The following is a 22,033-nucleotide window of genomic DNA, read 5'->3' as shown; positions in this document are numbered from 1 at the left end:
ACAGCCTGTACTTACTTGAGCAGTCAAAATGACACACAAAGAGATACATAGGTGTTCAGAGCTCCACTGTAGTTTTTTTGTCATTTAAAAAGTTAGAATTATACTTGAAAGATGGTTGCTAGTTGAAAGTGAATGCTTGATAAGAATCTTAGTTGTTTTGACATTTCGAGAATGGTAAAGTTTGTAATTATTATGGACATTTTATTTGTATAGAGTGTTTGACATTTAACTATTTGTTAGATGCTTAGTTTTTTTTAAATTCATTTGTGGATGTGGGCATTGTGGGCTGACCTGCATTTTTGCTCATCAGAAGTGGTGGTGAGTTGCCTCTTGAACCATTGCAGACCACCTACTGTGGGTTCACCAACAATGCTATTAGGGAGGGATTTCCAGGATTTTGACCCAGCGCCAGTAAAGGAACAGCAATACATTTCCAAGTCAGGATGGTGAGTGTCCCGGAGGGGAACTTGCAGGTAGGAGTGTTTATATGTATCTACTGCCTTTGTCCTTCTGGATGGATGTGGTTTGGAAAGTACTGTCTAAGGATCTTTGATAAATTTCTGCAGTGCATCATGTAGATAGTAGACACTGCTGCTCCTGAGCATTGGTGGTGAAGGGAATGGATAATTGTGGATGTAGTGTCAATCAAGTAAATGGTTTTGTCTTTGATGGTATCAAGCTTCTTGAGTGATTTTGGAGCTGCACCCATCCAGAAAGTATTCCATCACACTCCTGACTTGTGCCTTGTAGATGGTGGACAGCTCTGGGGAGTCAGGAGATGAGTTACTTGCCACAGTATTCCTAACCTCTGACCTGCTCTTGTGTCCACTGTGTTTAGGTAGTGAGTTGAGTTGAGGTTTTGGTTAATGGTAACCCTCAGGATGCTGTGTGAGGGATTCAGAGGTCGTAACACCACTGAATGTTACCCTTGGCAAGGTGGTTAGTTTGTCTGTTATTGATGGCCTTAGTCTGGCATTTGTGTGGCACAAATGTTACTTGCCACTTGTCAGCCAAAGCTTGAATATTGTCCAGACCTTGTTGCATTTGAACATGGACTGCTTCAGTATCTGAGGAGTCACAAATGGTGCTGAAAATTGTGCAATCATGAGTGAACATCTCTGACTTCTGACCTAATGATGGAAGGATTGTCATTGATGAAGCAGCTGAAGATGGTTGGACCTATGACATTACACTGAGGAACTCCTGCAGAGACATCCTGGACCTGAGATGATTGACTTTTGACAACCATGACCATCTTCCTATGTGCCAGGTATGACCTCCAACCAGTAGAGAGTTTGTCCCTCAGTCTATTGCAGCCTTGATGTCAAGGACTATCACTGTCACCTCACCAATGTCAAATATAATTTGAGTCATATGCTACAACATATTTACTTCCACTAACTACAGTGATTACATGTGTGATATGATTTATTCCAGTAAGCTGGACTTCAGTGGCAATAGTTATCTTTTGAACTTTTAAGTTTCACAATATACATGCAAAGGTAGCTGTGCACATAAATGCAAACTTGTGTTGTGGGCAATGTGAAATCGACTGAATTGCGTAGATCAGCAAAATCCAATCTCTGATCATGTTGTGATTAATCATCTGAGCAACAGTAAAGTCAGTTACAAGTGGCCTCACTTCTCTGGGTTCAGGTTGATGAGGATTGTTATCTAGGAACCCCAATGAAGCATCAGCACTGCGTAAAGACAGGAAAGAACTCAGCTGTGATTATATCCTGTGAAAAAGGAGCCCGCAGTCCCTCACTATCTAGACATATGCTGTCAACACATCAAAGGGCAGCTGGTAATCGTACACCAGTATGGAGTAAAAAGCTTCAGGAGAGAAGGGGAGGGCAGAGAAAAAGAAAAGGCATGTAAAGGAGGAGGGGTAAAAAAAAAACCATGATGTGGAACAATGCTACTGGGATTTTCCTGGCACTTCAACTCAAAACAATCTCTAGTATTACTCACAGTTACAGGTGCAGGAACAGTTGGCCATCAGCCAGCCCACATGTCTGCTATGGAGCACAGAGAGAATTATGCATTGCTGAGCAGTGTGATTTGCCTGTTATTTCACAAGCAAAGAAAATGTGTAACACATGGGCATGAATACCATACTGAGTCTTTTTTACTTTCGGAAATAAAAGGCAGATCAAACCCTCTATCTGTCATGGCTTTCAGAGTATTCAGTTGCTGATGAGACCAAAGCAAAGCTGCTCACCCCAAATATTCTTAAAATATTTGCTTTAAAACCCCATATGAAATGAATATAAAGTATTTGTCACGAAAGTGAAATATCATTCTGCTTTTTATAGCAATTGTGAAATTCAATCCAATATATATGGTTCTTAATTCTTGATTCAATGTTAAAGTGTAATTGAGAGATTCAGATTATACCATAAATCAGATATAGCATTCATCTGAAACTTCTCCCAAAGTATCTATTTTATAAATGTCTTATATACTCATACACTATCAATGTAATGTTTTTTGTTGTTACGTCATGATAAAATCCACATTGAAAGATTCAGTATCACGGATGGATTTAATGGAGGTGACAGTGATCTCATTCTGAAGAGCTGGCAGATGCCACTAATTGCCTTTTTTTAGTGAAGGTCTGCCAAATTAAGTGCCATTTCAGTTGATAACTCGAAAATGTCAGACCTTTCCTAGGACAAGAATTTCAGGGTAGATATTGTCCTTTGAAAGGTGGATGCCAACAACTCTACTAAATGGATGTGCTGCGAGGGAGTCAATGGCTGCTGTGGCTATGGTAATCAATCAAGGCCCTGGATCATTGCGAGTTTAGAGGTCACAGGTGGACGATAATAGGAAGAGAGTGGAGGAGGGTGGGAAGGTGTCAAAAGCAATGGCAGGAAGATATCTCTCAGTGGGCATCCCCTTCCCAATACTGGTCTAGCAGTCAGGCTCTGAGTGCCTTTAAATGAGACAGTCCCTCCCAGGAGTCTATAAGCAACCCAGTTTGCCTGTTCCCTATGCAGTATGGAGCCACCTGTCTGCCACTGAGCTAATATCGGTGAAAGTGGGATGAAATCCTGAACTGAACACTAAATTCCTGCTCAAAGGTTACAATTGGTGTTGTGGCAGGATTGGCCATCCTGTGGCAGACTTAATGGGATTGAAGGTGTGAAAGGCTGGGGTCCCCACCCACTACCCTCCTGCTGATGCCCTTCACCAACCTATCACAGGGTGGTAATTCAATCCTGCCCAATAAATCAATTTCTTACCAGAAACAATGCCCAAGAAATTGATTCATGCTAGCAAGATATAACCAGGTATGCAAGGACTCATTTTGGTGACTGGTGACTGGTTTCTGGATGTTGCCTCTGCCTTGGAAGGCATCATCTTCCATACTGGTTAAGGCTCCCATGTTGGTGCAAAGGGTATGTGCCTGAAACTGGTGTTTGTCCATTCACTGATGTTTATGTACCTATCAAATGTTCATGACTGCCTTAGGCACTGTGCCCAAACGGTCATGCTCTTTTGATATTTGAGGATGTGAAGCTTCTACCAAAGAAGGAAATTTAGTTGTTTTCTCCTCTTTGTATTGCAAAGCAGAGAGGAGGAATACTCCACCAGCCCTCACCTTGAACTTACAGACCATATTTAGCCATTGCTCATCCAGTCTCCTCATAACGTTCTTGATACTGATGATCTGCCTGTGACTGACATGTCCACAGCTTACTGGTAAGATGTGAATGAGGCTTATGTATCAATTTTCCTGGGTTTTGTGCTGGGTCATTGGGCAAGTTTCCCAGACAGTGACTCGCCTGAGATGTGAAAAATATCATTATGTGGTAAAATATAATAACTTTTTACACATAGGATAGGGTGGCACTATGGCTCAGTGTTTACCACTGCTGTCTCACAGCATTAGCAACCCAGGATCAATTTCCAGTCGCGGGTGATTGGCTGTGTGGAGTTTGCATGTTCTTGTCATGTTTGTGTGGGATTCCGTTAGGTGCTCTGGTTTCCTCCCACAATCTAAAGATGTGTAGACTAGGTGGGTTACCCATGGGAAATGTAGGGATAAGTGGGGGGGACAGGGGGTTTGGTCTGAGAGGGATGCTCTTTGAAGGATCGGTGTGGACTCAGTGGGCTGAATAGCCTGCTTCCACAGTAGGGATTCTGTTATTCTATGATATAGCTATATCCTCCAAACAGCAATTCAATGGAAGACTATGCAATCAGCTTTTTGTAGTGTTGCTTGAGGCAGGACATTGATCATGACATTGTGAGAACTCCCTGCTTTGCTTCAAAAAGAGTTGCTGTAGAATCTACAATGTTGAATGGGGCCTTATAAGGGGAGTAGGTATTGTCCAAACGATTCCTTTAAAACAAAAGGATTGAAATATCTGTTGAGAAATTATAGTTATAAGGATAATGTGAAATGCTTTGTTTAAATTCAACAATCTTGATAAAAGGTAAGGACCAATCTGCCAAGTCTCAAGAGTTAAACAGAAGATGATAAATAAGGAAACTTCAATTAGATGGCTGAGAAATGTGTTGCTGGAAAAGCGCAGCAGGTCAGGCAGCATCCAAGGAGCAGAAGAATCGATGTTTCGGGCATAAGCCCTTCTTCAGGAATGAGGAAGGTGTGCCAAGCAGGCTAAAATAAAAGGTAGGGAGGAGGGACTTGGGGGAGGGGCGTTGGGAATGTGATAGGTGGAAGGAGGTTAAGGTGAGGGTGATAGGCCAGAGAGGCGGTGGGGGCGGAGAGGTCGGGAAGATGATTGCAGGTCAAGAAGGCAGTGCTGAGTCCGAGGGTTGGGACTGAGATAAGGTGGGGGGAGGGGAAATGAGGAAACTGGAGAAATCTGCATTCATCCCTTGTGTTTGGAGGGTTCCTAGGCGGAAGATAAGGCGCTTTTCCTCCAGGTGTTGTGTTGCCATAGACTGGCGATGGAGGAGGCCAAGGACCTGCATGTCCTTGGCGGAGTGGGAGGGGGAGTTAAAGTGTTCAGCCACAGGGCGGTTGGGTTGGTTGGTCCGGGTGTCCCAGAGGTGTTCTCTGAAACGTTCCGCACTAGGCGGCCTCTCCCCAATGTAGAGGATGCCACATCGGGTGCAGCGGATGCAATAAATGATGTGTGTGGAGGTGCAGGTGAATTTGTGATGGATATGGAAGGATCCCTTGGGGCCTTGGAGGGAAGTGAGGGGGGGAGGTGTGGGTGCAAGTTTTGCATTTCTTGTGGTTGCAGGGGAAGGTGCTGGGAGTGGATGTTGGGTTGGTGGGAGGTGTGAACCTGACGAGGGAGTCGCAGAGGGAGTGGTCTTTCCGGAATGCTGATAGGGGAAGGGAGGGAAATATATCCTTGGTGGTGGGGTCTGTTTGGAGGTGGCGGAAATGACGAAGGATGATACGATGTATCTGGAGGTTGATGGGGTGGTAGGTGAGGACCCGTGGTGTTCTGTCCTGATGGCGATTGGAGGGGCAGGATTCAAGGGCGGAGGAGCGGGAAGTGGAGGAGATGCAGTGGAGAGCATCGTCAACCACGTCTGAGGGGAAATTGCGGTCTTTGAAGAAGGAGGCCATCTGGGTTGTTTGGTATTGGATGGCACCAAGTTCAAGTTTTAAATGTATGAACTTTGTCGCACAAAGGCAATACAGAGAGATAAGGAATTTCAGGAAGGAAGAAATTAGAATCTATGAGCTGATTCTGATCTAAGAAAAAGCTACAATAAAGAGAATGGTTAGAAGAGCTTCCAGCATAGTCCAGTTTATATCCTGTTCATGAGTGCAAAAGGCATGTTACTGGGTCCATGATGAATACAAACAGTCATGGTTGATTCATATGGTTTATGAGACTGGAATATCCTGCTATTTTGCTCAAGTACATTGTGGAACAGAAGAAATGAAGAAGCTAAATTTCCTGTGGGTTTACTTGGGGTTGAGCTGATTGTTTGAGTACATTCAATGAGAGAATAAATAGTAGATGGATTGTGAGAGGATTAAAATTAGTGGACCATTTGTCCTTGCCTAATTCAATATTTTGATACTGACCTGGCTAAGACAGGTAAGTGGGGATAGAAGAATAACTTTTTTTTCCCAAGCTGCATTTTCTCATTGAAATCAGTTGTGATAATAACACCAAAATTACATAGGTTCCAGTTGTCAGATACCATCCATGTTTTACTCATAACCTCAAACAGGTAGGTTTGAAAATGCTCTGAGGTATTTCATCAGAATGCATCAGAGTCTGACCTGACTGTTGTGAGGGGGAAATGATAGTGTGGTAGCAATGTCACTCACCAAGTAATTCTAAGGCTCAGGCTAATGCTTTGGGAAAAATAGGTTTAAATCTCACCATGGCAGCTAGTAGATTAATGAAAGAAGCCTGTGGTATAAGACATTCTCAGTAATGGCGCCCATGAAACTATCGTTGATTGTTGTAAAAATAACTCAATCATCAAATTTCGGGAAGGTATTTATGATCTGATCTGCCTGCACTGCATACTGAACAATAATTTTCACTGTATCTAGCTACATGTGACAACAATAAATTGAAACAAATCAAACATACTATGGTCTGGACTACAAGTGACTCCACAACACGGTCAACTTTTAATTGCCCTCTGACAAGTGAGTCAGTTCAAGGGGAATGAGGAAAGGACAACTACTGCTAGCCTTCCCAGCAATACCCACATTCCATGAAAGAGTAAATGAGAAATAAAATGAACGGTGTCAAAAAAGTAGGTTATTGTATTTCCTTTTACAGCACTAAAATTTTACAGCTGCTTTAATAGCATATAGCATTGTCGTCAGTGTAAAATTTTCAGTAATAAGCATCAGAATTAAATCCAACATCCGACGGTTAGGGAAGAAACGTCTCCATCTTACGTCACCCTCCTTCACCTGGCCGAGTTCATCCTCACTTTGAACAATCTCCTTTAACTCCTCTCATTTTCTTCAGGTCAAAGATGTGACTGCAGGTGCCTGCATGGAACACACTTATATCTTGGTGGGGTATGTGGGATATTCCTTGTTCTAATCCTATTGCGGACCCCAACTACAACTCTTTCTCCAGTACATCAGTGACATCAACGGTGCTGCTTCCCCCCCTCATCCAGGACTAGAAACGTTTATCAATTTCATTTCCAATTTCATCCGTTCTCACCTTCACCTGGCCCATCTCTGACTCTTCCCTTGCCTTTCTCAACATCTCTGTTTCCATTTCTAGGGATTGGCTGGCCACCAATATCCATTACAAGCTCACGATTCCCACAGTTAACTTGTCTCTACATCCTCACACTCTGCTTCCTGTAAAGACTCTATTCCATTCTTCCAGCTTCTCTGTCTCCATTGCATCTGTTTAGATAATGCCAGCTTCTGCAAGGGAGCCTCCGAAATGTCCACCTTCATCCTCAGCCGAGGATTCTCCACTACCATGGTTGACAGGGCCCTCAGTTGGTGTCCAGCCCATTCCTTGCACTTCAGCTCACACCTCTTCCACGATCCCCTGCCCCCTCACAACAGCGAGAGGGACCTCCAGTCTTCACTTACTACCCACTAGCATCTACTGTACATACAAAAGATCACTAGCTGCCATTTCAGCAGCATGATGTCACCACCAGGCAGAATGCCTACCCTCCTTGTCAGCCTTCCATAGTGACTGTTTGCTCTGAGACACCATGATCTACTCCCAACACCACCTCATACCCCTCCGGCACCTTCCCATGCAATCACAGAAAAAGTAACATCTGCCCATTTGCCTTCTCCTTCCTCACTATCCAAGGTCCCAGATGCACTTTGGAGGTGAAGCAGCGAATGACCTGCACTTCACTCAATCTAGTCCACTGTATTCACTGCTCACAATGTGGTCTCCTCTACATTAGGGATATGAAATGCAGATTGGGTGATCACTTCACAGAACATCTACATTCTGTCCTCAAAATTGATCCTGAGCTTCCTGTTACCTGCCACTTCAACATACTACCGTGCTCTCTGGCCAATATCTCTGTCTCATGCTTGCTGCAGTGCTCCAGTGAAGCTCAGTACAAGTTGGAAGAACAACACCCCATTTTCCTCTTGAGGACCCTGCAGCCCTCCAGACTCAATATCGAGTTCAATAATTTTAGGCCCCAGGCACTTTCTTCTATGTCCTTTCTCCAGCCCCCACTCACGAGACCTCGTCATCTCATGGGCTGCTATCGCAAATAGTCCATTGTCAGCCACTAATGGCCCCCATTAGCAGTTATTCATTCTCCCAGGCTGACCTTTACCCATTCTTTGGCCAACTGTTTTGCTCTCTCTCTGAGGCCCATCTTCACCTATTGTTCAATTGTTCCCCCTCTCCCCCACCCCCATATTCAGCAAATACAGTATACCAACCCTTTCCTAGCTACAATCAGTTCTGAAGAAGGGTCACTGGACCTAAAATATTAATTCTGCTTTCTCTCCACAAATGCTGCCAGACTTACTGAGTTTTTCCAGCAATTTCTGTTTTTGTTAGAGAAAGGTTATGGAAGTGCTGCAATACGTATAAAAACCATTACCATTTTACAATCCCATAAGTCTTTGGTATCATGGGCTGTAAATCATAGTTCAGTACAGAATGCCAACAATATATTATTGCATCACTGATTATATATTTTGATGCAATTAAAAACAAATGAGTCCATCTTTTACATGGCACACTCTTTTGAGATAAATGGTGAAAGAACATTACCAACAAACTGAGGTGTTTGAAGCCATCCGCTGTGCATTTAAAATGGCTACTACATCATCTCCAGTGTCAACGTTATAGGATTTGCTGACCAATGCAATTAATTAAATTCACTTTCATACTGCATTTTATTACAATACAGAGTCAGCAATATTGTTTAAATGCAGGACTCTCCAGGGACACAGTTGTTCAATTTTCCTTCTTTCCTTTGAGTTATTTTTCAGACTTGAGTATACATATTCCTAACTGTTGCAGTGAACCACAAGACAATATAATTGTGAGTGTGAATAAAGGTAATTGGCAAAAGAAGCAGAGGGGAAATGAGAAATCTTTTTTTTTTTTTACACAGCGATTTGTAATGATCTGAACTGCACTGCCTGAAAGGATGGTGGAAGCACATTCAATAATACATTTCAAAAGGGAATTGGATACATACTTGAAGGAAAAAAAATGGAAAAGACACAATTATCTATTGCTTCACATGGCCATCATATGTCTCAAATGTTTTCTAGTCAATGAAATACAAAGAAAGAAGAAATTGTAGGGAAATTGGGAAAGAACAGAGTGGAACTAAGGGCATCACTTTTTCCAAGATTGTGCACAGACAAGATTAGCTGAATGATCTCATTCTGAGTGGCATAATTCCATGAAAGGGGTAAAGAGAAGAGGCCATGAGTAGACTGATTCGATAGTCAAAAATAAATTCTCTCACAGTTTCAAATGTGACTTGAGAACTACAAAGTTTTGGGCAAACAGACACAGGATAAGGAGAGAACGAGAACAAGATAGGCACATTGTACCTTCTGACTCATTGCAATGTAGCTTCTGTCAGAATTTGAGACTGCTTACATTGCACTTTACCATTTAATGATGTTTTGAAATTGTGGGTTTTAGGAAAAGTATTCCATTAACTTAACATAAATGGGAATTTTCCATCTACCAATTCAATTTCAATGTTGCTTTTCCCAATTACTTTGTCTTAGAATTGTTAAATTCATTTGCCCGGGCAGTTACAGCAGCTGTGATTGATGTCCCTTCTACAAATAATAAATGAATTACCACAATGATGTAATGGATCCTTAGAAGAACTGTAATTATATTTCTTTACAATGTGCACTCTAAATTATCATAGAGAAACAAACATATTCAAAATAGGAAATAACATCATTGTTGAAGGAAATCTTGGAAAATGTGATTAATGAACAAAAATATTCAGAACTCCTAAATTATAGAAAGGAAGAAAAAATAAATTTAAAAACTATAAGAGAAAAGATCTCTCATTTCATATTCTATCTGCTATAATAGTCTTCCAGCAGAAAGAATACATCTTTACATCACCAATATGCTGTACTATCAACTTATTTAGCAACAGGAAATTTCAATAACTTGCCTGTTGATTAACAATGAACAAGGCCAGTTAATGTGCAAGAGAGAATGTGACAACAATGTAATTGTCAGAGAGTCACACAGCTAGGATGAGAGGGAAAACCTCTGCAAAAAGAACAAGATACCATTGAGTGTGAATTTAGGCAGATATAAGCATATATTCTTACCATTACTGGGGGGTGGCGGTGCACCAGAACCTGCTCGCAATAGGTATGAATTAATGGCGAACTCTTCATTGGGGTTGGACTCGAGAGCTGGATGAGAGACGCTGCTGTCAAGCAATGGCATTTGGTAGTCTTTCACACTAGATGATGAAAGAAGGGTGCTGGTCTGCTGGGCAAATGGGTGGCTGGGCGATGATGAATGTGGGATGGGACGACCTGGGGAAAAGAGGGTCAGTTGTTGAATGGTGTTAAATAATATGATGCACAACTTTTCTGTTGAAGTGCAATCAAAATCATAACTCTGCATTGTCCAGAAAAGTAGCCCAGTGAGGACCACTGTTTTCCTCAATTGGCATATTCATGAATGAAACAGACTTAGATTTGAAGCTATCAAAGTTCAACAATCCATTTCCCTTAGAAGCCATGTATTCAGAACTGGAGTATGCTTCATGCAAGGAATCAATGGGAATAATTTCTCTCAAATATTGTCTCAACTGATGAAAATTGTTGAGTGTTATCCAATAAAATAATTTACTTTTTGGACTAATTGGAGTTCAATATGTATGAAGTAGATTACTATTAAAGGCGTCTACTTTTGCTGATTTCTCCTCGACATCCCATTCCTATTATTATAAATTCCTTGCTGAATAAAGCTCCAGAGGATATTAATTGCACTTGGATCTCTTGATAAGTAGCCAGTATTCATTTGTGAATTTTGATGATGAACACTGAAAGGCAATTTTCGTAACTGTATACAGTCTTGATTTTACTTGATGTCCAGACATGCAGACTTCCAGAAGGGTCAAAAATAAAACAGCAATTAGAAGAAGAACCTTATCTGATTTTCTCCTCCCTTACCCAGAAATTTACTTTAATTGTTAATTTTAAAGAACATGATCACTCCTATAATTTGTTCGATCACTAATAAAAGATTAGGGTCTCAGTTGTTTTACCATCGGATTCCAAAGTAGTGTTTCTGCTAATATTTGGTAACAGATCATATAAACTTGTAATTATGAAATAATAACAAGCAATTAAGGAAAGCAAACGCTTTTGTTTGCCTTCATTGCAAAAGAGTATATAAAAATGAACTGTTCTTGTAAGTATGAGTGACATAAAAGTGTTTTAATGAGGACATAGTATGTGGGGGCTGGTTAATTCAGTTAGCCAGACACCTGGTCTGCAATGCAGAGTGATACCAAGAGCATGGGCTCAATTCCCACACTGGCTAAGATGACCATGAAGGATCTGCCTTCTCAACCTCTCCCTCTGTCTGAGGTAAAGTGGCCTTCAAGTAAAATTTACCGTCATTGTCTCATGATGGTGACTTTATCTTTTACCTGGAATACTGTGCATCATATTGATCTCCTTATCAAAGGACAAATATACTAGTTTTAAAAGGGTGAGAGTGGGGAGGATATCCACATCCGTAAACAAATCAAGGGAAAAAGTGGGAAAGTGGATTTATGGTATAAGACCACTTGTGATCTTACTGAATGATGGAGCAGGTTCAAAGACCCATAATGCCAACTGCTACTTCTATATCTTATTGCAAAGTTACAATGCTGCTCTGGGACAAAAAATTTGAATATTTTGATATAATTGCTTTGATCAAATGCCTTCCCACAAACGATTTATATGTGTATATCAACTCTTACACATTTCAGGTATTTATGTTATTGCATCAACTTAACAAAGTGTGCTTAAAAACATCTTGCTTTGAAAATTCAACAAGCTTTGTGAGTTTTTCAGTTTCTCAGAACAATAGAACAGCAATGGCTTGATCACTGACCACAACATTTAGTTCTTGTGCCAACTGGAAAATGAATCCAGCAATATTTATTACTGCTTGCACATGACAGACACTGCACTTCAGGACTTAGCAAGTGGTCTTAACTCCAACAGTACTAATCTGATTTCCAATCTTTCTTGCATGCATGATTCTATCCACATATATAGCAGCAGTTAGTAAATGGCTAAGTAGTTATCATTGCAGCCACAGATTTAGAAGCAAGTTCCTAATCTAATGACAAACTGGTTGTTAACAATACAGAACAACCTTGGCTATCTGGACATCAATTATCCGAATTTCGGATTATCCAATCAAGATTTCATGGTCCTGATACATGCATTTGAATTGAAGTTGGAAAAGTCTATTCCTCCTCTATTTAAGGCATCATTTTTAAAATTTGAACAGGAATATAGATGCAAGTATGTTCTAATAAATAATTAATTTCAAGTATATCCTCGAGATGCGACTTTAGAGTCAAGTCTTATACTTTTTATAAAAAGGCTCACGATACCTATTCTCCCCGAAGACAAAGGTTTGTGACAGTGAACACACAAGAACAACATATGTGTAAGCCCGGGCTGTGTGCTATAACAGCAAGATTCACTCTCAACATTCACTATTTCCATTTTGCAAACTCAACAACTTTTTTCCTCAGGTCATTCTTCAGAGAGTTAAGTTAAAAAATGCGCTTGCACCTTTCGTTTCAATTGCTTTTTCCTTCCATTATCCCATGACAACTCGATTTTTCCAAACAAAAAAGTATTTCAATATCCTTCAGCTGACAAGAAAATTTAATGTAACCTTTTTTTTGATCAGGGAGAGCAACTCATACTGAATTAGCACACATGAAAATAAACAGGAGGAAAACTTGACAGGAGGAAACACGAGGAAAACGTTACCTCCCTAAAAAAATCAATGAGAGACAGAAACTGATGTCAGTGATAAAACCTTCCCTCACTCTCATGTTCCCCCTGTATTTTGTGCCTCTCTCTCTGAGGGCTTGACAGTTGCCAAGGAGGGAGGGACAACACTTGGTTAGTCTGGATGGCGGGACAACACTGAACAGAAAGATGCCAACGGCTGTTGAGAACCAGGATAAAACCGAGGAAAATATCAGTGAAACATATCACAGAATTCAGTCAAACTCTCGCCAAAAAGTGATTTTATTTGTAAAATATCATGAAATTTTAAAAAATATCCAGTGTTTTATCAATTGAATGAAATAAAATCTCTGTAAACATGTTTTTTTTATGTAATTATTTTCAGTATGGCTTCCTTTGTTTATGATCAGATCAGTTATCTGAACAAAATACTCCCCACCTGTCTCATTTGGATAAGCGAGGCTGTTCTGTATATTGAATAGATGCAAACACTTCCAGTTTCATTGGGCCAGTGAATCCAGGTAATAAATTGCTAAAGTTTTGTAATGAGGTGCTTTACCAGTTTCAATTATCAATCAGATTTTAATATACTTTCAAATTCCTCAATAACCTTTTGCTCAAGCTATATTTTTTTTAACAAGAAAGGCATTTTTTCCATTGTTGACCGGCTGTTCAACCTCACTAGCAAAGAAACTGATTTCTGATTAATTACTTCCAACTGAAACACTGATCTTTCTTTTCTCTTGCTGATCTTAACCACTTGCTGTTCCATTTGCTTTTTCAGTTTTTCAGTATCTAAATCCCAGAAGGGTAGTGACTTCAAGCTAAATTGTTAAAGGAGTGGACCAGTTAGACCAAAGGGTCTGTTTCCATGTAGTATGACCCTATAACTCTAAGTCAGTAATGTTAAGAAAGTAGACAGGCAGCATCAGGAGGTGGAGAAGTCAATGTTTCAGGTCTAACCCTTCTTCAGGACTGGGGATGGGTGGAGGGGCTGCTGCAGATAAAGGAGTTGGTGGGGGCAGGGTGGTAAAGTGGGGATAGGTGAAGACAGGCAAAAGACCTGGTTGGTCAATGGGAGGAATGCATCCAGTTGTGGCAGGGAGGAGTGGAAAGGAGGAGAAGGGGCTGGGAAGGGAGTCAGGGGATAGGAAGGTAGGTCATTTGAAATTGGAGAACTCAATGTCCAGCCTGGAGGTTTCCACTTTTCCCTGCCACCTGCCGGATTCATTCCTCACATTGACCAACCAGGTCGTACCCTCAACCTGTCTTCATCTATCCCCACTTCACCACCTTGCCTTTGCCACCCCCTCTATCTACAGCTCTTCCAAACCCACCCCCAGTCCTGAAGGGGTTACACCCCGAAATGTCGACTTCTCCACCTCCTGATGCTGCCTGGCTCGCTGTGTTCTTCCAGCTTCTTGCCTGTCTATGTTGGATTCCAGCATTTGCAGTTTGTTTGTCTCTAACCAAGTAATGTTAAGAAGGCTAGTTTGTCTATATTCTGTTAACTTTACCATCAAAGTGTGTACTGTTAAAATTTAAGAATAAGAAAGACCTCCCCAGACATTCAAACAGCTACCTTCTTTCTCTGTACTAGAGCAAGGAGCAAGAACCAATTTCAAAGAACTTTCATGAATCTGTTACTTGAAAAAAACTTTTGAATTAATACCTTTACACAAGGATGGAGGTGGCAAATCCTGAACTTCTCAATATCTGGTGTACATGAAAAAAAAAATTCACTTTGTTCATAGGAAAGGCAGTTATCAGTTTTCAGGATTTGTCATCCCACATATTCACAAGGAGCAAATTTACTGTAAACCAACTAAAATATCTAAGTGATTCACTAATCCTGAAAAATTGATCACTAATTCCACAATTCATCAAACATGCAAACACCCCACTACCATCCTTGGTCTCTCTTCCCTTATTACAGACATTTACACCACACGCTGCATCTGAAAGGCTAAGAGCATTGTGGGAGACCCCACACTCCCTCACTCAAACTCTTCTCCCTCTTGCCATTTCTTTCCCCAAGCCATTAGGCTACTTAACACAAAATGATCGGACTCTTTCCCACCTGAAATTCTTTGCACAACTTTGAATTGCTACTAGAAAATGTCTATTATTTATCATTCTTCTATTACACTGTAACTTGAGTGTTTTGCACTTCTTATGCACTTTATGCCGTGTACGATTGTGTAGCTTGTGCTGACCATGTAGCACTCTGAGACCTGGAGGAACGTTGTCTCATTTTTACTGTATCAGTTGTATGTGGTAGAAATGACAAATAAAACCTACTCTATTCTTGTTTGATCAGTTCAACTGTCATCAAAAGGTGTCTCATAATTTAATCTCAAATTCTATGTTAATTTACCAAGCTAGTAACAATTTATTTATTCATCATTGAATGAAGACAGGCTTTTTTCAGCTAGTTTTCCTTTATCCTTTTTTTCTCTGCCATTCACCAGTGCCGGAAAAATGACCTGATATATAACTGGTTACAGTATGTGCAATGTTGCCTGATGAACCAATATGAACCAATATAGCATACTTCACTCCTTTGGCATAAATTTCCTAATTTGATTTCAGATCCATTTACAATTACCTGCTGAAAGTACATTTATCCAGGGGAGTAATTAGATTTACTACTGTCTGCTATTTGTTTCCACTAACATAACATTTGGTAATAATTCTTTTTGTGTTGATCTGTCCCGTCCAATAACGTACATGGTAAAAATTCTCACAATGTCCTTATCCTTCAGAAAACCTCTGAATTACTTAACGAGCACAATTAGAATGTGCAAAAGAAAACGATGCTGTCTCTCAACAGCATGTTTCAGTTCACCAGCTGGCTAATGAACTTGACACCCTTCCAAACGCATCACATGGGGTTAGTATAGAGCTGTGAACTCTGATAGGCCATATTCCTCGAGTTTCCTGAAATGGCCTGCTCTTTGAACTGCCCTTTGCAGTCAAATAGTCTTTTTCTCATCTCCAATATTTTCATAACCACTAAAGAATTTTACAATGAAAGTTTAAGTAAAAAAACATCAAATTCTTCATGACTTTTCCTCATGCATTGTCTCCTGGGTTGCTTGCTGCAAAGGTAATGGAGCTCTATTTATATAGCACTTTTCTCCAGATGATTAATAGTACCTACAATGTGGTACTTTTCACCTATAATCACTATTGCAATGTAAATGTGCATTTTCTGAAGTCTCAATGACAATCCTGAAAGTTTGGCGACCATAAAATACCATGGTATGCCGCTTTCCCGTTTAAACATTTTTCCGCCCGAGCGGGGTCGAGGGCATACCAATGCGTTCGTAAAGCAATTTAAATTTCAAATTAAACAAGTTGCCATAGTGGGATTCAAAATCATGTCACAGAATACTACATAGGAATGCAAAACTACGAGCAACAGCAGGCCATTTAGTCCTTCGGAACTGCTTTGTCATTCAATATGATCATGGCTGATCATCTAACTCAGTACCTTGTTCCAGCTTTCTCCCCAAATCCTTTGATGGCTTTAACCCAAAGAAATATATCTCATCCTTTCTTGAAAACGTGTAATATTTTGTGCTCAGCTGGTTTCTGTGGAAGAGAATTCCATAGCCTCATTATTCTCTGGTGAAGAAATTTCTCCTCATCTCAGTCTTATCTGGCCTTCCTCAAATCCATAAACTATGACCCATGGTTCTGAACTCTCTGGTCAATGGGAACATCCTTAGCAGCCTAACCATTAGTAACTGAAGAATATTACGTCCATGCCACCAGTGCTTTCTATCATTACAATGTTGCAAAAGGGAACTCTGTACTTGAAGAGTTAAATTGTTGCTAGATGTTAATAAGTTTGTGAGAAGATTTGTAGCTCGGGTGCTCGTTGTTGTGGTTCTGTTCGCCAAGCTGGGAATTTGTGTTGTGTTGTCAACCGTAAGCAGCAGAGACAAACCACTATAAATGCCGGAGAAAACATCACAGAAGCGCTTCACAGGAGGCTCCCAAGCACTGAGGATGTCACCTAGACAGGGGACGAAACGTCTGCAACACAAATTCCCAGCTCGGCGAACAGAACCACAACAGATGTTAATAAGTTTGGGAGAATGCGATTTTGTATTGTCGATCTGATTTAGCAATTAAAATTGACTATCGCATTCAAATCTAGCTTTTCTTTACAAAAAAATGCTTTTTTTTTCTGTGGGTTTTCACTCAATGGAATTAGAGTGGTGGTGATTCACCCTGGTATTCAAATACACTTGGCAGTCAGTACACGGATGGTCTAGCCTGCAGACTGAGATTTGGTGATTGGCTTTCATCCCTCAGTCAGAAAATGATACATGGTAGAAAATGGGTCACTAAGGAGGAAGGGAGACATGAAAAATGAATGAAAAATGGGAGGATAAATACGTGTAAAAATAAATTAACGCAACATTTCAGAAGTGATTTGCAGAGTAACTTTAATATGATGTGTGAAGTTATTTTTTCTCGCTACAGGTTGCAAGTTTCAGAAATCTATTTTTCTGGAAACCCTGAAATCGTTCAGGTTAGGGTCAGGTAGCATTCACTGTGTTAAGGCACATTTTACAAGCTAAATTTTTTTTCATAGAATCTTAATAAAGACAGCTGATGTCAGGTCATGTTAGCTGCTCAGTCCTGACAACTTAAGCATTTGATAAATCTGTCTCTCAACAATTAGGCTGAACCACATGATGCTTTTTGCATCTCTGCCTATTTACATAAGTTAATTTTCCACAAATGCAATCTGCTTCCAATCATGAGACAGACTCTCATCTATTCCATTTCAACGAACAATGAAACAAACAAGCAGGTACAACAAATATTTTAATTAATCGCTCATCCCTGATGAATGAAAAATTATGGTTATTTTATCATATTTTGTTTGCAATTATTGTCATCAAATGGCAAGGAGGATCTTTTCAAATAAACAATAATTTTCAAATTGTGAATTTTCATAATTTCAGTTGGAAAAAAGCTCACACTTGGGAAAAAAAAGGGCTATTCATATTCATTTCAATAAAATAATCTGACATGGTTGAAAGAAAGGGAAGAGAAAAATGAAGACATTGCTCAGGAGGCAATAACCTCTCTCCACCTCAGCCTTACTAATCACAGTCGTGGGATGAAAGAACAGGATACTGATTTACTTAGCTAACTGAAATAAGTCTTCAATCTCTAAACTCTTCACCTTTTCTATGATCACGACTTCACCCCTTCGCTCTCTCTGATTAACTTCACCAATGGAAGTGCCTGACGATTTTATTATTCTACAAACAGAAATAATCTGCAGAGAAAATTGAAAGGAATTCTGACAACTAGCCTGCACATTAAATTTTATCTAATGATTAGAGACTGTTTTACTTAATGTAATCTTCATGCAATGCTATCGTTTTTTAAAAATAGAGGTATCGTTGAGCAAGGGAGAGGCAAAGCATATATTGTAGTGAAGGAGGAATCTGAAATATTGCACAGATGAATGGCAAGGGAGGAAATAATTTGTTCAGCATTGTTGAGTACTATCATCAGGCTCAAGTTAAATGTATTAATGCAAAATACTATGGATGCTGGAAATCTGAAGCAAACACTGGAGAAACTCAGCAGGTCTGGCAACGTGAGTGGAGAGAAATCGAGTCAACATTTTGAGTCCAGTATGACTCTTTTCTTTTCTCGCTTTGTTCCTACATTGATAGGATTACTAAGACATTTGTTTTGAGGACTGACCTCTCTCAGGATGATAACTTTCATACTGTTACCACTCCCAGTCCCATTCCTTTCCTATTTTGTGCTCGCCAGCCACCTAGCTGCTTCTGGCCATGCTGAGAGCAGAGTTGGACCTTCCAGCTTCATGCCTATGTGACATGCTGTCTCCTCCTCTGAAAATAAAGTTGCAGCCACTGCATAGGAACTCCTGAACAAGGAAAGGCACATGGAGACAGACATTAAGAAAAAGTAGCAAGGGAAGGGTATTTTAAGTTTTCTATGGGACATTGAAAAATGTGATAAATGATGTTGATTTTGATGATTTGTTTTGTGGTGGCATTCATTTCAGGAGGATATTTTGATTGCCAGTAATTGAGAGAAGTTAAATTGTGAGTATGTTGATGAATGGTATATTGGGATTGCTAATGCTGGTACCACAGTTGGATGAAATTATCACATGCAGTTTAGCTGGAAAGGAGCTCTATCATTTTTCTCCTTCCTTTTGCTCCTCTACTGCCCTTCTTCACCAGCTCAGCTTCATGTTATACACTCTCATAATAATGAAGTTATGCAAGGTGCACCAGATGATGAAGAATTATTACGTGCATCCTGAATGCTTCCTCAATGCAGTAAAAACATCATTTATGTATCCTGAAGGCCTGCCAAAGACTTTTGTGTGGCTCTCATTAAATGAATGCTGCCCATGTAGATATGGATTGTGTACCAGAGTAGTCAGCCAGATAATCAGTGGATAACCCTGCCCACCGAGTAACTACTCTCTTATAACTTTGGTAACTCAAATTCTGATTGTACAGTTAACTGGTACGGAATGCAGGTACTGTGACTACTGCCAGACACTCTGCATTAATCTTCGTGATCCACTAAGTATGATGTGAAATGGATGAACATTGAGAGAGCGTGGAACCCTTAGTGGTGTTTTGATATCTCTGCACTTGCATGTATTGTCTGAAAAAGTGCATGTACACAGCCAACAACACCTGCATTATGGAGAAATCTGCTATCTTGGCTAAAACAAGAAAGATACAATGCAATCTATCATATTCTGTTTGCATAGAGAATGTCAATGATCTCTTTGATACCTTTAGCCTTTGGAAATCTATATATTCTTAAATATATTCAGTGACTTGACCTCCACATCATTTGTGTTTGAAAATTCCACAGGTTCACCACCCTCTGAATGAAGACATTTCTCCTCTCCTCAGTCTATTGTTATATCCTGTGACAACTTGTTCTGGAATGCCCTATGTCCCTGCAACCGATCTGTTTAGACCCGCCAGAATTTTATATATTTTGTATAATGCCCCCTCATTCCTCTAAACTCCAGTGAACACAAGCCCCGTCAACCCAGTCTTTTCTCACATGACAAAAATGCCATCCTGGGAATCCATCTCGTCAACCTTTGCTGCACTCAATCTATGTTAAATCTAAGATTATAGTCCAACAAGCTTACTTAGAATGTCTGATGTGGCTGTCTGATGAAGGAGCGGCGTTCCGAAAGCTAGCACTTCCAAATAAACCTGTTGGACAATAACCTGGTGTTGTGATTTTTAACTTTGTCCACTCCAGTCCAACACTAGCATCTCCAAGTTATGTCAAATCTATATTTGCTTACATAAGAAGACAAAAACTGCACACAATACTTCAAGAGTAGTAGAAACAATAGAAGTTATTCACCTAAAAATTTGAGGTGGGTGATGCCAATCATGTCTTTTAATGACACTGGTAGGGGTTCCTTCTTGCTGATGAACTTATGTTTAACTCAATAAGGTAATAGCTGGAGCATTGAGATTGAAAGCATTACTAGTTAAGTGACCTAAAGATCTGCCGGATTTGCATAAATCCTTTGTAGGTTCCATAGAGTAGTTTAAGGTAATGGGGCAGCATGTGGCTCAGTGGTAAGCACTGCTACCTCACAGCGCCAGGGACTCGGGTTCGATTCCACCCTCCAGCGATTGCCCGTGTGGAGTTTACGCATTCTTCCTGTGTCTGTGTGAGTACCCTCCAGATGTTCCAGTTTCCTCCCACACTCCAAAGATGTGCTAAATTGCCAGTTACAGGGGTGGGTCTGGGAGGGATGTTCTTTGGAGAGTTGATGAGGGTTCAATGGCTGAATGACCTGCTTCCACAATATAGGGATTCTATGACTAAAGGATTAATCCAGGAGCTAAGAGGAAGCTCTGATGTATAAACACATCCACTATGTGGATTGTCAGGCTGTTCTGGACAGTTGTAGTTGGAGACAATCATTTCTCCTGTGCCTTATGTTACCATCATTATCATGTACACCATGCAGACTTTTTAAGATATAAGTCTGATCTTGTTGCTGAAGATAACAGCCTTGTCTGTTAAGACTGACTTATAAATCATCTTTCACCCCAATCCATTTAGATTAGATTAGATTACTTACAGTGTGGAAACAGGCCCTTCGGCCCAACAAATCCACACCGCCCCGCCGAAGCGCAACCCACCCATACCCCTACATTTACCCCTTAACTAACACTATGGGCAATTTAGCATAGCCAATTCACCTGACCTGCACATCTTTGGACTGTAGGAGGAAACCGGAGCACCCGGAGGAAACCCATGCAGACACGGGGAGAACGTGCAAACTCCACACAGACAGTCGCCTGAGGCGGGAATTGAACCCAGGTCTCTGGCGCTGTGAGGCAGCAGTGCTAACCACTGGGCCACCGTGCCGCCCGTAAACGGGCGGAGGGAGAAGGATTGGTGGTAACATTCTACCCTAACCTCATCATCACTATTAATACAAAGAGCACATGTAAACAAACTCACAAGAACTGTGTGTGTACATCCATTGTGGATCAAACATGGATAATTCAGGCACAGAACTTTGCAATCCTTGTCTGCAAATTGCATGTGTGTAGAATGTAAAGGTTTCACTTAAAAGGGTAAAAATAAACCTACCCCTAATTGTTAAATGAAGGCTTACAGACAGACATACTTAGCATATAAATCATTAATAGAATTGTCCCTGGAAGAATGGTTCCATGAAACACAATCTAACTTTTTGTAGCTTTAATTAAATTGCACCTTAATATGCTCATGACTCAAACAGCAAACTCAAACATTGGCGATGGTTGTACATCCTACAGAAATGTTTAAAATATTAATTTCAAAAAAGTGCAAAGCAATTTCTCTGGGGCCTAATTAAAATGGGTGATACTTGATTGTGCAGAACTAACTGTCACCTTTGTTCCTCAATGTTTATTTTTAATTTGTTAGAATTACTCAACAATGTACTGCATTAAGGCTTTGAAACTGCATTTATACTGATTCTACAAATGCCTAAGTTACATTTATTTGAACCACATTATAATCAGAGATCTGTTCAAAATAACAATGTATCTGAAGATGCAT

The 22,033-nt window shown here is 40.3% G+C and overlaps 1 protein-coding gene across 21 annotated transcripts in view; it reads right to left on the bottom strand.

Moving 5' to 3' along the window:
• The window catches only part of LOC122556528 (teneurin-2-like), a 2,772,576-nt gene that overhangs the window by 308,066 nt on the left and 2,442,477 nt on the right, over positions 1 to 22,033 (bottom strand). For 19 of the 21 annotated variants that reach the window (XM_087995212.1, XM_087995211.1, XM_087995218.1 and 16 more), the window contains one exon: positions 10,244 to 10,456. The exons of the other annotated variants lie outside the window; for them this stretch is intronic. In XM_087995212.1, the coding sequence (XP_087851338.1) occupies positions 10,244 to 10,456 (213 nt within the window). The remainder of the gene's footprint in view (positions 1 to 10,243; positions 10,457 to 22,033) is intronic. 21 annotated transcript variants of the gene reach the window in all.

The sequence above is a fragment of the Chiloscyllium plagiosum genome, unplaced genomic scaffold (genome assembly GCF_037043375.1).
Source record: "Chiloscyllium plagiosum isolate Xiang-an unplaced genomic scaffold, Cpla_swu_hap1 HiC_scaffold_16, whole genome shotgun sequence".
NCBI classification, from domain to species: domain Eukaryota; kingdom Metazoa; phylum Chordata; class Chondrichthyes; order Orectolobiformes; family Hemiscylliidae; genus Chiloscyllium; species Chiloscyllium plagiosum.
Note: the sequence above shows the minus strand (reverse complement) of the source record. Positions and strands in the feature narration are given on the sequence as shown.